The 15,927-nt window shown below is 45.4% G+C and overlaps 1 protein-coding gene and 1 pseudogene across 1 annotated transcript; both read left to right on the plus strand.

The window, feature by feature from the left end:
* Nucleotides 1–6,975: 6,975 nt before the first annotated feature.
* Nucleotides 6,976–7,912, plus strand: LOC116834780 (olfactory receptor 5G9-like). Its single transcript, XM_075065974.1, is given in 2 exon segments — nucleotides 6,976–7,457; nucleotides 7,459–7,912. Coding segments are annotated over 2 exon segments (936 nt in total).
* Nucleotides 7,913–14,245: 6,333 nt separating this feature from the next.
* LOC116834781 (olfactory receptor 8U9-like) lies at nucleotides 14,246–15,182 on the plus strand (annotated as a pseudogene).
* Nucleotides 15,183–15,927: the final 745 nt, after the last annotated feature.

Consider the following 15,927-nt stretch of genomic DNA (forward strand, 5'->3'; position numbering starts at 1 on the left):
GCAGTCTGGAAGCTGACAACTCCAGACAGCTACCAATCGGTCGCTAACCAGGGGATTAGCAGGGAGCGATGCTTGGACCTACAAAGCAAAAAGAATGCAGTTATGCCTGATCTACTGCTCACTGCAGTGGGAACTTCCCTTACACTGTCTCCTTAACCCTGCGCATTCAAGCAAGGTAATGTGACCATCTGCAGGCATCTACTCCCCTAGAAACTTAGCTGTGCACAAATCCCCAGGCCTAGAAAACAAATCCTGCATCAAAACTGTGTGTCCCAATTGTTTATAGGACCCAAGACCTTCAGCACCAAAGCACAGCCCCATGCCCCTTGAGAGCATAGCAATTTCTTTTGCTGGTCTTGGTAGTAGATTTTTATCTTCTCTAGGGACCAGCCACTAGATGGGGGCAGGGCGCATTAAGCTAGTATGTTACATTCATTCAGAAAGTTTTCCCTCTGCAAAATGCTCCCATAGAACTTTTACTTTGCTGGAATTTTGGTGTTTCCAGGTTTATTGGAACATTTCGCTTTCAAAATCTCGTCACATAGGAAATTACAAAGCGTGGAGTGATGAAGCATAAATGACCAATAATGGAAAAAGCTATGTGTTGAGGCTTAGTCTACCCTAGAAAAGGCAGGGCCACCCAGGGAGGGCAAGTGGGGCAATTTTCCTCAGGCCCTGGGCTCTGCAGGGGACCCCAAGAGAATGAGTGAGGCTCCCGCTCCAGCCTGACCCCGCCTCCTCCCCTCTCCCGGAGCCTCAACATGTCCAGGAGCGACCCTGAACAGCTGCAGCGTGGCTCTGGTGGGGCCGGAGTTCCCTCCGCTTGGCCCGGAGTTCGCTGCCCTGTCCCCTTACCACACCGCTCTGAGCAGGTAGGAGCTCAGGAGCCTTGCCAGAGCCACGCTGCAGCTGTTCAGTGGCACTCCTGGATGCGATGTGCTGAGGCTTCGGGTGAGGGGGGAGCCAGGGGTAAGAGACCGGGGCCGGGGTGGTTGGATAAGGGGCAGGGAGTCCCGGGGACAGTCAGGGGACAGGAAAGGGTCAAGGGACAGGGAACATGGGGGTTGGATCGTGGGTGTTCCGGAGGTCTGTCAGGACTCAGCGGGCGGGGGGGTGAATAGGGGTTGGGGAAGTCAGGAGACAGGGAGCAGGGGTGGGGTCCCAGGGTGATGGTGGTGTTGGGGTCTTTGGGAGAGAGTGAGGGGGCAAGGAGCAGGATAGGTCGGGGTTTCTGAGGGGGGGGCGGGCAGTTGGGGGTCACAAAGAGGGTGGAGGTCGATAGGGAACAGGGCCAGGCTGTTTGGGAGGCACAGCCTTCCCTACCCTACAGCTGATCCATCAGTTTAAGACTTGCAAAAGAGCCAAGCTGTTAGCTTTTCCCTTAGGGCTACCATCCCTTTCACTTCTCAAATGCCAAATTATAGTCTATATTTAATTTCAGTGCCATAGCGAGATTCATGTCAGGGGAGGGTAGCTTCATTTAAAATTAGCCACTGAGGAGGGGATCACATGAGAAGAGCAATATCCTACACCACCTACCTCCTTCCCAACTCTATCAAGGGAGCACCCTCCCCCCCCCATCCCCTGTATTCCTGAGATTCAGAGAGGTTAATTCAGCTTCTCAAATTTGTACTTGGTGACCCTTTCAATAGCAAACCTCTAAGTGCAAACCCTCCCCCCTATATAAAAATTGAAAACACTTTTTTATATTAACACTATATATAAATGCTGGAGGTAAAGCGGAGTTTGAGGTGGAGGCTGACAGCTTCGTTACTTTCGGTAATAACTGTGACCCCTGAGGGTCCCAACCCCAGTCTGAGAACCCCTGGAGTTAATTTAAATTTTACGACCCTGTGTCCATTCACATGGATGGTGTATTTGAGCATTTAGTTTTCACACACTAGGCTTATCCCAGATTCTGAACAGCTTCAAATGCTCAGTTCGTGAGTATGTACATAAGCTATACTAAAGACAACCCATAGTAACCGTCTCCAGTTTGTGAGGGACCCATAGAAGCCAGTTTAAGAAGCAGACTTTTTATTTCTTGTAAACAATCAAACACAGCAAGCAGCAAATATTTGGTCACACACTTCTGAACCCCCAACCCATAATACGGTTTTGGCAGACTCAATTTCAGTTTTTCACATTAAACAACCACAACAAATTCAAAAGCAGACATTGTCTGTGATTTTTTCTGCTTTTAAACCCCTAGCTTTTCGATCCAAAAAAAGTTTTGACGGAAAATATTTGTCCACCTTTTAATGAGCTTTAGTGCATTTTAGCACTAGCTGATGCTGAAACCAGTGATCCTTTGTAAAGAAGTTTTCTAAAACTGGGTTTGTGCCGAGATGCAGAAGGTTATTTCCCTGGGGGAGTTGGGCAAGTGGGGCAATTTGTCCTGGCCCATAGGGGCCCGCAAGAATATAGCATTGCACTTTTATTTTTATGAAGAGGCCCTGAAATTGCTTTGCCCCAGGCCCCCTGAATCCTCTGGGTGGCCCTGAGAAAAGTTTGCCTGTTTGCTATCCTTGATATAGCTACGCCGGCAAACCTGCCTAGTGTAGCCTCATTTATGAAAGCAAAATCAGCATTTACCTGCAACTGTATATCCATTCCCCAAGAAATAACATATCAGCAAGAGCACTTTTTTTACCATTTACCCTGATCTCACTAGGGCTGGTTTACACTAGAAACTTAGATTGACCCGGCTTTGTGACTCAGGGGTGTGGGAACATCAAACCACAAGTGATGTAGTTAAGTCAACTAAGTCGCCAAGTAGACAAGTATAGCTACCACCGTCAGGGAGGAGGATACCTCTGCTGACAAGGAATGCTCCTGTCAGCAATGAAAGTCTCTATCGTGACTTGCTACAGCACAGCCACTGTAACAGTCAGGTATCACAAGCCGTATGGCTTTGCTGGTGTAGAAATGTTGTTAAAAAATAAAACACCCTAACCCACATTGTATACTGCAAAAGTTCCTAGAGTACAGCTGGCTCAAGCTGGTCAATACCAAAACCATCATTGCGAGTTTAATAAGAAAAGGGCCATTGTCAGCCGGCTCTGATTCATATGGAAGTTAGCCAAAGGAGGCTGTGCAAAGTGCAAATTGGCACAGGAGTCACACGGCTGTGGCTCTGCATGTTGACTTCAATGGGACTACTCCAATTTATAGCACCCAGCGGCTCATAATGAGTGATGTATTACACCAGCAAAGAATCTGGTATAGAGACTTCAATGCCGGCCTTCTTGCTTCACACCGCCTAAGGATCTGCCACTGACTTCAAGTGATCTAAGCTGATTTATGCTAGCTCGGGATCTGGCCCCCTTGAATGACATGGTGTTTATGCCATGTACATTAGCAGGAGATCTGGCAATTACTTGAATACAGCATTTCTTGTTTACACGTGGTCCACTGGCATCAATAGAGTTATGCTGATGCAGAGCAGCAGGCTCTAGCTTTCACAGGGTGAGTGGGGAAAAACAGTGGTGGTTAAAGAATAATAATGTAGTTTGATTCCCGTTAGCATCACTCCTTTTATAGGTTGGGTCTGAGGTTGGGGACAGACGCTAGAAGAGTGAAGCTGCTCACTGGAGTCAAGCTTTTCAAAAGTGAATAGTGGTTTTGGTACCAAGCTGAAGCACCTACAAGGACTGACTTTCAGAGAGCACTGAGCACCACCTGTGATGGTGGACCACAGAAACCCCTTGAGAGCGGCCAACTGATGTGCCAAGACCACTTTTGCTCATGCTTTCCTGCCATGGCAGCTTGGGACCCAGAGTCCTGCCTGGTTTAGCCTGATGCAACTCAGACCTGAAACCATGTCCTAACAGCTGTTAGGCTTATCTGGAAGCAGGTTCAGAAATGTTCTGTCTTTTACACTCAGTACTCACCTCGCAATGGGTTGTCAAACCCTGATAAATCCGTTTTACCCTGTACGAGGTAAATACATAGATGTTCGCCCTCATATAACACTGAGAGAGAGCTATGCACAGCTGTGTGCCCCCTTCCCCAGGTACTAATCACATACTCTGGGTTATTAAGAAGTAAAAGTGATTTTATTAAGTATAGAAAGTAGGATTTAGTGGTTCCAACTAATAACAGACAGAAGAAAGTGAATTAGCAAGGAAATAAATAAACACGCAGATCTATCTCTAATACAGTAATGAAACTGAACACAGATAAAACCTCACCCTCACTGGTGTTCATTAAGCTTCCTTTTACAGATGAGGCTCTCCCTAGTCTGAGTCCAGCAATCACTCACACTCCCTGGATTAATTCCTCTGTTCTGTATCTTTCCGGGTGGAAGAGTTCTCTCTTCAGCCAGCTGAAGCAAAATGGAGGGGTCTCCCACGGATTTTTTAAAGACTTTCTCTCTGGTGAACACCCCTCTCACTCCTGTGCAGAATCCAGTTACAAATGAAGTTTTAGAGTCACATGGAAGTCATCTGTCATGCACGATTATTTCTTACCAGCCTAGCCACATTCCCGGAAAGTTCACATGTGGATTGTGTCTCTAAAAGTTCATTGTTAGCTTAGGTTTCTTGACTGGGCACTTATAGAGAATAGCCTTTTCTCTGGAAGCTGATCCAATGCTTCACTGAGGCTACTTAAAATCAACAAGGTACCTAGTGTCACGGAGTCCCCGGGCTATGCTCTGGTAACAGCTCCCACAAAGCCAGTTAGGCTTTGGGGAGCCTTCCTCCCCTTGGGCAACTTGTTCAGGGCAAGATGCTCACACATCTTCCTCCTGGGTCTTCCTTGGCATTCAGCATCCTCTGCCCTCCGTGCCTTTCCCACAGTAAGCCCACCCAAGGGGCCTGGGGAGCCACAGGGTCCTCAGCACCCCACTTTGCAGTCAGACATGATCTCTTAGCCAGCAGTAAACAGAGGTTTATTCCATGACAGGAACAGGTCTTAAAACAGATCTTGTAGTACAGCGAACCAGACCTAGGCCGGTCCATTCTGGGGGTCAGTAAGCAAGACCCCAGGTTTGCACTTCACTCCTCATCCCCAGGCGCTCCAGACTAACAACCCTCCAGCCCTCCTCCTCTGCTCAGCCCTTTCCCGAGGCCAGTAGAGGTCACCTGATCTCTTTGTCTCCAACACCTTCAGCTGGCACCTTTGCAGAGGAGGGGCCCAGGCAATCAGTTGCTAGGAGACAGAGGGTCAGGCATTTAGGTGCACTGGCCCTTTGCTCTGCCAGATACTTAAGAACTGCCTAGGGGACACTGAGGCACCAACGCAGTATTCAGAGAAAACATTAAGAACATTCCTAGTTCATCACACATAGCCAATATTCATAACTTTGAGTAAAAAATAATACATGCATGCAAATAGGATGAATATATCCAGTAGATCATAACCTTTGAAGAGATCTGTTGCATGGCCTATCTTGTATGTCACACAATGTCACACTCTGTTAACCAGGAGTTTGGGGAGTATCCTCCTTTTTGCAGCCTGCCCTGACCTTGGCATTTTCACTGAGGACTGCCCCAGGCACCTCCGGGTCACAGGAGGCAGAGAAGTCAAGTGGAGGAGTTATGAGCATGACTTCTAGAGGAAGTAGGGGCATAGTGTTTCCTGGGTACAGACCTGGAGTGACAGACTTGGGCGCTTCTGAATACAAAGATTGCTGGCTGTTGGTTGTTTCTACAAGTGTTCAGAGAAGCAGGACTTTGTTACATTCTTTGTAACCCCTCTCCCACAGATTATACTAAAGAATAGAGCTGACACGGATCTTCAATTTTTCCTCCTAATACAATCAACCCTGCAATGCCTCACAGGTTGGCACCACTTAGAAGGGGGTACCAACATATCCTGGAGCACTGATAATACCAGGAAAGCCTGAACACCATGGGGGATAATTTCTGCTTCCATAGTGAAGAAATGAAGATTCAAAAAGGTTTCTGTCTCCTCAAAAAAATAACCCTTTATTGACCAGCTCTACACACTACATGGCTTGCACTGAAAACAGCAGGATGAAATCTACCCCTAACCTCATACTCTGTAACTCTGGTAGAAATTGCATCATTTAATAACACAGTAAGGAAGAGTAGGTCAAATTAATCCCCAGGGCACCAATTACACCAAGCTGGCTTTGGTTCACTGAGTGTCTTAATTAGGAGTTATGGTTCTCTGAGCTCAGGTATTCTCACTTGCTTCAGGAATCATGTCCCACAGATCACACATCTCAGTATAAAACATCCCAAATGCTCCAAACTGGTAGTTTCTATTGATGGGGAAACACCAACACATCCCTCTCTCTCTTCTCAGCAGGTACGTGCTGTTGTCCTGAATTACAGTCACACACACACACAGACACCATGGGGATCAGCAGGTATTGAATTCAAGACCTCCAGCACTAAAAGCCTCTTCCCCGACTCCTACCCCTTCAGCTAAAGGAGTGACCTCCTTGGTTGGAAAAAAGAGGCAATTAAATAGACACCAAAGTCAGTGCTTTCCATTGTATGTGTGGGTTCTCATACAGGCTAGAGTAAATGTCAAAAAACTGAATTTGCAACATAAGCAAGACTTACCCCAAACTGACATGCCAAGCCACAAAGCTCCCCTTGCCCAAAGATGGTAGAAAGATTGAAACTCCTCTGTTCTCACCACTTTTTGAGCTTACAAATAATCTCTTCAGACTGAAACAATTTTCACCATGATTTTCTTACAGCAGATTCACAAGTCACTACTTGCTGCTTGGATTAGTGAATAGGAGTGTTCGTGTGTGGAGCATGAGTAACCTGTGTGTCATTATATTTACACAGTGTCTATTTTATCACACAACTGGAATGACCAGCTCTGAACATCTGGCTCTGTGGACTAAGCCCTTCCCAGAGTGGGTACTGATGTCCATTGGGAAACTGATCTCCCTTTATCTTCACTTACTTCATTTCAGAGAAGGGACAGGTTTTCTGAACCAATCACCTGTCCACATCTCTGTAGCTGCCTGATCTGTGTTCAGAGGATATGGAAAAGGGAAATCACTCAGAGGTGACTGAGTTCATTCTCTCAGGACTGACAGATTGTCCAGAGCTGCAGGTCCCCCTCTTTGGGGTGTTCCTACTGATTTATGGTATCACCCTGGTGGGGAATGGGGGGATGATCTTGTTAATCATGAGTGATCCCCGCCTCCACACCCCCATGTACTTTTTCCTCAGTAATTTGTCTTTCTGTGACCTCTGCTTTTCCTCAATAATTTCCCCTAAAATGCTGCTGAATTTCTTAGCTGAGAGGAAAAGCATTTCTTACACTGACTGCGCTGTGCAGATGTCTCTCTCTATCGTTTTTACAGATGTTGAGGGCCTCTTGCTGGCTGTGATGGCATATGACCGTTACGTGAGCATCTGTAACCCACTGCTCTATAGAGTCACCATGTCCAGGCAGCTTTGTAAACAGCTGGTGGCTGGGGTGTACGCTGTGGGGTTTGTGGATTCAATGATACACACGTTTTATATTTCAGCTGTCATTCAGCAGATCCAACATCATGAATCATTTCTTCTGTGACTTCCCCCCAATGTTGGTGCTCTCCTGTTCTGACACTCGCATCAATGAGATTGTGATGTTTGTTTTTCTGAGCTGCATTATAGTGGGCAGCCTCGTAAATGTCCTCCTCTCCTATGTCTATATCATCTCCACCATCCTGCACATCTGCTCTGCCGAGGGCCGGCGCAAAGCCTTTTCTACCTGCTCTTTCCACTTAACCGTTGTGGTCCTGTTTTATGGCATCCAACTTTTCCTGTATTTATGTTCTCCCTCCAGCTATTCCATGGACAGAGACAAAGTGGCCTCGGTGTTTTACACGTTGGTGATCCCCATGTTGAACCCCCTCATCTACAGCCTGAGGAACACAGAGGTGAAGGACGCCCTGAGGAGAGCAATGAATAAACTCGTAACCAATTCCTGAATCTGTTTAACTCTGTACTGGTTTAGTGATGGGGAGTGGGAACAGCTGAATTCAATTCCCAGCCCATTGCAATGTAATTTCGCAGAGTTCGTGGTAGTTTTGTTCCTTATTCTATTGTTGTTGTTATTAGTTTGTTTGTATTACAACAAGGTTTGCAGGCCCCAACTGAGATCAGTGGACAAAACACGAGAAGCATTGCAGGGTCAGAAAGACAGAATGATTTTATAGACTGATGACTAGGAGCATCCACCTAGAGGGTGAGATGCTCAACTTCATGTCTCTGTCCCAAGGGTTATTTAATTAGTTATCCTCGTTAGAACAACATTGAAAGGAGAGACTGAGATCAACCCAGACTGGAATAGCACATCACTCAGGGGCTGGGATGCTTTCTGGAAATGCAGGGAACACAAGTGTATAGTGTGATGGGTTTGTTAACAGACACCCCCATTGGGACTGTCACCTGATGTGCTGTCACCTGATGTGCTGTACCCTGACTTGCTGAGGCAGACATGCTAGCCTGCTGCAACACAGACCCAGTCTCTGGGTCATGTCCCACAAACTGCAGATCTAGACTGAAACTAGCTCAGCAGGATACCTGCCTCCAGCACGCAGACACCCAGCTCCCAACAGGATCTAAACCCCAAATAAAATAATTTTACTCTGTATAAAGCTTATACCAGGTAAAATGATAAATGTTCACCCTGTATATCACTGATAGAGAGATATTCAGAGCTTCGCCCTGCCCCCCTCAGGTAACAATTACTTACACTTCGTTAATAAAATAACTTTTGTTTATTTATAAAGTATGAAAGTAGAATTTAAGTATTAACAGACAGAACAAAGTAAGTCACAAAGCAAAATAAAACAAAATATGCAAGTCTAAGCTTAATACACTCAGAAATCAGTTACAGATGTTAACTTCTCACCATCATTGTTACTTCAGGTAAAATCCTTCTCAGGTCATAGGCCTTTTCTGACCTGAGTCCAGCCTGTTCTCCCCTACTCCTGTGGTTACAGTCCCTGTTTCCAGGTGCTTGCAGATATCTCCGTGGGGTGGGGAGGTCGCCTCTTACGGCAGTTGAAGACACTCATTGTTTGCTTCCCAACTTGATATAGAACTTCCCTAAGGTGAGAAACCTTTGTTTGGAATTCCACTCCCCTCTGGAAAAGTACCAGCTTCAAGATGGAGTCCAATATCAGGTGATATGGTCACATGTCACTGTAAGACCCCAATCTCCATTCTTCCTGGGTTGGCCCACACATACACAGGAAGGCTTGGAGGTAAACAGAGCCATTCACAGTTCAGTGATTCTGAAACACCTTTAATGGCTGCCCCTTAATATGTCTACATCAATAATACAAGTTTTTTATCTTATTCTCCTAACTCCAGACATAGAAATAATCCATGTAAACCAATAGGATGAACACACCTTTAGTGTTATTGGGATATTTTCTAGGTTGGTGGTTGTGAGATACCAGGGCCCAAATCAGACTAATCAGCAACTCTGTCACACCTGCCTGCAGCCTTGCAATGCCTTGCTGAAGTGGCTTCCACTTGGGCCACTCACAAACAAATCACACCCTGAGCATGTGTGTGTAAATGCAGCCTGGCCAGGAATAGTTGGGTTACACTCAGGCTCTCACCATCCTTTGGTTGTACTGCAGAGTGACCCCAACACACTTTTCAGTCTTCGATTTCCCTCCAGAAATGCACGTGCTGTGCTGTCCAGTCCTCTCCTGGACAATACAAGCTACATTGTCCATTATTTCTGTAACAGCACTAATATCCATGCAACTTAGCTTCTCAGACACTTCTATTTAAACACACTGGATTAAATCGATTGACTACACAGATAGATTTTAAGTGAGTGTAAATAAGGAGGCATAGACGTTAGACATGGTTACAAGAAAAATAGAGCTAGAATGCAACTTGTGCCTAAGTCAACAAATAAGATGAAATTCAAAGCAAATGTTTCCTCACCACGTGCTTTCAGCAGCCTTCCTGACCAAATTTCATAGGTCAGGACACCTCCCCAAGTCCAATGGCTGCTTCCTTTATCCCTTCAGATGCAGTGAATCAATGGGAAGAGGCAGATAGAAAGAGCGAGAGAGTGGTGCCTTTGGATGTCTGCCCCTTATTTTTATAGTCCTATCCCCCTTTGAGAACCATTTCCACCTAGTTACCAGAAGACAAAATGTCTATACAGAAGGATGTTCCCTGCTGCTTTTTCCTCACTTTTTGGGGATTCCTTTGTTTCCCTTCTTTCTTGATGACTCTGGTTACTGTTTAAATACAAAATTAAGCAGAGCACACATCTTTTTCTAAGACAGAGCTGTTTGCCAGCCTGAGTTTGGAACATGTATTAATAACCTGATACTGTGTAATCTTATAACTTCACATACAGTAGCTCCTCACTTAATGTTGTAGTTGTGTTCCTGAAAAATGCAACTTTAAGTGAAATGATGTTAAGCGAATCCAATTTCCCCATAAGAATTAATGTAAATAGGGGTAGTTAGGTTCCAGGGAATATTTTTATTTGGCAGACAAAAGGCATTATATACATTTTAAGCAGTTTTAAACAAGCAATTTAATACTGGTATAAATTTTTAAACAATGTTAAAGAAACAGTTTAATATTGCAATCATCATTGCTGAATATGAAACAATGGGAGATGCCCCCGCCTAACCCCACATAGGCACAGCCCAGTGGCATTGCAGACAATGAGGCAGGCAAGGAGGCTGAAGTTGCCGTAGGCTAGGAGAAGCAGGTTGCGCAGCACCAGCGGCAGCTTCCCCAATGTGCAAGCACCAGGGGCGGTGGGCTTAACCCTTGGCCCAGCCACTCCACCTCTTCCCCCAAGACCCCACCCTTAAGCCGCCTCTTCTCCCCCCACCTCCTCCCCCTTTACTCCACATGCTGCATCATCACTTCTCCCCCTCCCTCCACTGACTCCTGAATGCTGCAAACCAGCTGATTGCCATGGGCAGGAGGTGTGGGGGGAGCAGGGGAAAGGCGCTGATCTATGCAGTCTGCCAGCAGGAGGAACTGCAGGGGTGTATGGGAGCTGATAGAGGGGCTGCCAGCTGTGGACAAACGAGCAAGTTCTGTAATGGAACTGTGATGTAAGATCGAAACAACGTTAAGCAAGCGGATGTTAAGTGAGAGTTACTGTATTTTATCAAAAATATTGTATTAATATTTATGATGAGAGCATGACTATTTCTAGTTGAGTCATAGCTTTATTTATGACCTTAAAGCTGAGCTCTGTGTGCAGATAATATGCAGGCAAGAGGCATAGTTTGTGAACTGCAGAAGTCTGTAGCATGCCGTGGTGTCCTCCTGAGCTCCTCTGGTCATCATGTGGTCTCCATGAAGCAAAATGAGTTAACTTATCTTTCCTACTTTGGGGAATAACCTAGCAAGGGAAAGACAAAGCAAACCATGGTGATTGCCATGCTACAAATAGCTAGATAATCTGGGATTCTATTACATATCTTATAGGTTTTATATTCCATCTATTGGGGCCATGACAATGAGGTGATTCTGAAACCAGGAATGACTGAGAAGATATCAGGTAGAGCTTCTAACAATTAGCATGTTTCACTTGTATCTAACTTTCTATTCCTTTAATTCAAAATTTGTTGCTAAGGCTGGTTGAAAAGTTTTCTTGAGAATTTTTTTTGATGGAAAATTGGATTTTCCATTCAACTATTTTTTCCATGAAATTTTCTTTTCCCTGGAAATTATCAGCTTTCCATCAAAATTCTGAACTCCCCTCTTCCCTAAACTGTGGCTGTGGGACTTTGGTGATGATCCAGGGCAGTTCAGGAAGAGTAGAGATCATCATGCATCATTAGGGATGTAGTCCAGCCTGGGAACCTGGAACATGGAAGAGATTCATAGTGTGTGGTATCTCATGCACCAATGTGGCATTTCCGAATTGAAATATTAAGTTTTTAACAAAAAGATTTCGGTCTCCACAAACAAACCCCCTCTGTGGATAAGCTCTACACAGTACCCAGCTTGTACTGAAAACATCAGGATGAAATATACCTCTAGCCTCATACTCTGTAACTCTGGTAGAAATTGCATCATTTAATAACATGGCAGAAAAGAGTGGGCCAATTAATCCCCAGGGCACCAATTACATCAAGGTGGCTTTGGTTCACTGAGTGTATCAATTAGGTGTTATGGCTCTCTGAGCTCAGGTATTCCCACTTGCTTCAGGGATCATGTCCCATAGATCACACATCTCAGTATAAAACTTCTCAAAAGCTCCAAACTGGTGGTTCCTGTCAATGGGGAAACACCAACACATCTCTCTCTCTCTTTCAGCAGGTACCATGGATTAACCTGTGTGTCATTGTATTATGCAGTGTGATTTTATTGAACAACTGGAATGACCAGCTGTGAACATCTGACTCTGTGGACTAAGCCCTTCCCTGAGCGGGTACTGATGTCCACTGAGAAAACTGATCTCCATTATCTTCACTTACTCATTTCAGAGAAGGGACAGGTTTCTGCACCATGCACCTCTCACATCTCTGTAGCTGCCTGATCTGTGTTCAGAGGATATGGAAAAAGGAAATCACTCGAGGTGACTGAGTTCATTCTCTCAGGACTTACAGATCATCTGAACATGTGGGTCCCCTGTTTGGTTCTCCTATGATTTATGGAATCACACTGGTGGGAATGGAGGATGATCTTGTTAATCGTGAGTGATCCCCGACTCCACCCCCCATGTACTTTTTCTCAGTAATTTGTCTTTCTGTACCTCTGCTATTCCTCGACAATTTGCCCTAAGATGCTGCTGAATTTCTTAGCCGAGAAGAAAAGCATTTCTTACATGCCTGCACTGTGCAAATGTATCTCCAACGCTATTACAGATGTTGAGTGCCTCTTGTGGCTGTGATGGCGTATACATCATGTGGCCATCTGTAACCCACTGCTCTTATGGTCACCACGTCAGGCAGTTTTGTAAGCAGCTGGCATGATTAACTGTGTGTCATTGTATTTATGCCGGTGTATTTATTGAACAACTGGAATGACCAGCTGTGAACATCTGACTCTGTGGACTAAGCCCTTCCTGAGCGGGTACTGATCCACTGAGAAACTGATCTCCATTATCTTCACTTACTTCATTTCAGAGAAGGGACAGTTTTCTGCACCATGCACCTCTCCACATCTCGTTAGCTGCCTGATCTTGTTCGAGAGATATGGAAAAAGGAAATCACTCGGAGGTGACTGAGTTCATTCTCTCAGGACTTACAGATCATCTGGAACTGTGGGTCCCCTGTTTTGGTTCTCCTAATGATTTATGGAATCACACTGGTGGGGGAATGGAGGGATGATCTTGTAATCGTGAGTGATCCCCGACTCCACACCCCATGTACTTTTTTCTCAGTAATTTTGTCTTTCTGTGACTCTGCTATTCTCGACATTTGCCCTAAGATGCTGCTGAATTTCTTAGCGAGAAGAAAAGCATTTCTTACACTGCCTGCACTGTGCAAATGTATCTCTCGAACGTATTACAGATGTTGAGTGCCTCTTGCTGGCTGTGATGGCGTATGACCATCATGTGGCCATCTGTAACCCACTGCTCTATATGGTCACCACGTCCAGGCAGTTTTGTAAGCAGCTGGGTGCTATTGTCCTGAATTACAGTCACACACACAAATGGACACCATGGGGATCAACAGATATTGAATTGAAGACCTCCAGCACTAAAAGCCTCAGCCGCAACTCCTACCCTTCAGCTAAAGGAGCAACCTCCTTGCTTGGAAAATATAGGCAATTACATAGTCACTGAAGCCAGTGCCTTCCATTGTGTCTCTGGGTTTTCATACAGGCTAAGATAAATGCCAAAAACCTTAATTAGCAGAGAAAGCAACTTTACCCCAAACCGACATGCCAAGCCACAGAGCTCCCTTTGCCCAAAGAGGTTAGAAAGATTGAGACTCCTCTACTCTCACCCCTTTTTGAGCTTACAAATAATCTCTTCACACTGAAACAATTTTCACCATGATTCTCTTACAACAGAGTCACAAGTCACTGTTTGCTGCTTGGATTAGTGAACAGGAGTGTTCATGTGTGGGGCATGATTAACCTGTGTGTCATTGTATTTATGCAGTGTGTATTTTATTGAACAACTGGAATGACCAGCTGTGAACATCTGACTCTGTGGACTAAGCCCTTCCCTGAGCGGGTACTGATGTCCACTGAGAAACTGATCTCCATTTATCTTCACTTACTTCATTTCAGAGAAGGGACAGGTTTTCTGCACCATGCACCTCTCCACATCTCTGTAGCTGCCTGATCTGTGTTCAGAGGATATGGAAAAAGGAAATCACTCGGAGGTGACTGAGTTCATTCTCTCAGGACTTACAGATCATCTGGAACTGTGGGTCCCCCTGTTTTGGTTCTTCCTAATGATTTATGGAATCACACTGGTGGGGAATGGAGGGATGATCTTGTTAATCGTGAGTGATCCCCGACTCCACACCCCCATGTACTTTTTTCTCAGTAATTTGTCTTTCTGTGACCTCTGCTATTCCTCGACAATTTGCCCTAAGATGCTGCTGAATTTCTTAGCCGAGAAGAAAAGCATTTCTTACACTGCCTGCACTGTGCAAATGTATCTCTCGAACGCTATTACAGATGTTGAGTGCCTCTTGCTGGCTGTGATGGCGTATGACCATCATGTGGCCATCTGTAACCCACTGCTCTATATGGTCACCACGTCCAGGCAGTTTTGTAAGCAGCTGGTGGCTGGAGTGTACGCTGGGGGGTTGGTGGATTCAATGATAAACACATTTTTTACATTTCGGTTGTCATTCTGCAGCTCCAACATCATCAATCATTTCTTCTGTGACATTCCCCCACTGCTGGCGCTCTCGTGTTATGACACCCACATCAATGAGATTGTGATGTTTGCTTTCACGAGCTGCATTATAGTGAGCAGCCTTGTAACTGTCTTCCTCTCCTATGTCTATATCGCCTCCACCATCCTGCAGATCCGCTCATCGAAGGCCGGCACAAAGCCTTCTCGACCTGCACTTTCCACTGGACCATGGTGTCCTGCTTTTTGGCACCCTCCTCTTCATGTATTTATGTCCCACCTCCACCTATTCCCTGGACACAGACAAAGTGGCCTCATTATTTTAAACGTTGGTGGTCCCCACGTTGAACTCCCTCATCTACAGCCTGAGGAACACGGAGGTGAAGGACGCCCTGAGGAGAACAATGAATAATCTCCTAACCAATTCTTGAAGCTGTTAAACTCAGTACATGTTTAGTGATGGGCAGTGGAAACAGGTGAATTCAATTCCCAGCCCATTGCAATGGAATTTTGCAGAGCCCGTGGTCGTATTGTTCATTATTGTATTATTATTATTGTTATTATTATTATTATTATTAATTTGTCAGTATTCCAAAAAGGTCTGCAGGGCTCAACTGAGATCAGTGGACAAATCATGGGAAGAATCAGAGGTCCAGAAAGAATGATTTTATAAGCTTGTGGCTGGAGGCGCCCACCTAGAGTGTGAGATGCTCAACTTCACGTCTCTGTTCCAGTGGTTATTGAATTAGTTATCCACAGTAGAACAACTTTGAAAGGAGAGATTGAGAGGAACCCGGACTGGAATAGCACATCATTCAGGGGCATATCCATGTGCATAATGTGACAGGTTTGGTCACAGAGACCCCTATTGAGACTGTCACCTGTTATGCTGAAATTACCTCTGATCCTGTTTTTCCTGCCAGCCTGGGCCTCCAGAACCCTGCCTTGTTGAGCCAGACGCGCTAGCCTGCTGCAACACAGCCAAAGGGTCAGGGCCACACACCCCAAACTGCAGATCCAGACTGAAACCACCTCAGCATTATACCTGTCTCCAGCATGCAGACACCCAGCTCCCAATGGGATCTAAACCCTAAACAAATCTGTTTTACTCTGTATAAAGCTTATACAGGGTAAAATGATAAATGTTCACCCTCTATATCACTGCAAGAGAGCTAT

The sequence above is a fragment of the Chelonoidis abingdonii genome, chromosome 4, assembly GCF_003597395.2.
Source record: "Chelonoidis abingdonii isolate Lonesome George chromosome 4, CheloAbing_2.0, whole genome shotgun sequence".
Lineage (NCBI taxonomy): Eukaryota > Metazoa > Chordata > Testudines > Testudinidae > Chelonoidis > Chelonoidis abingdonii.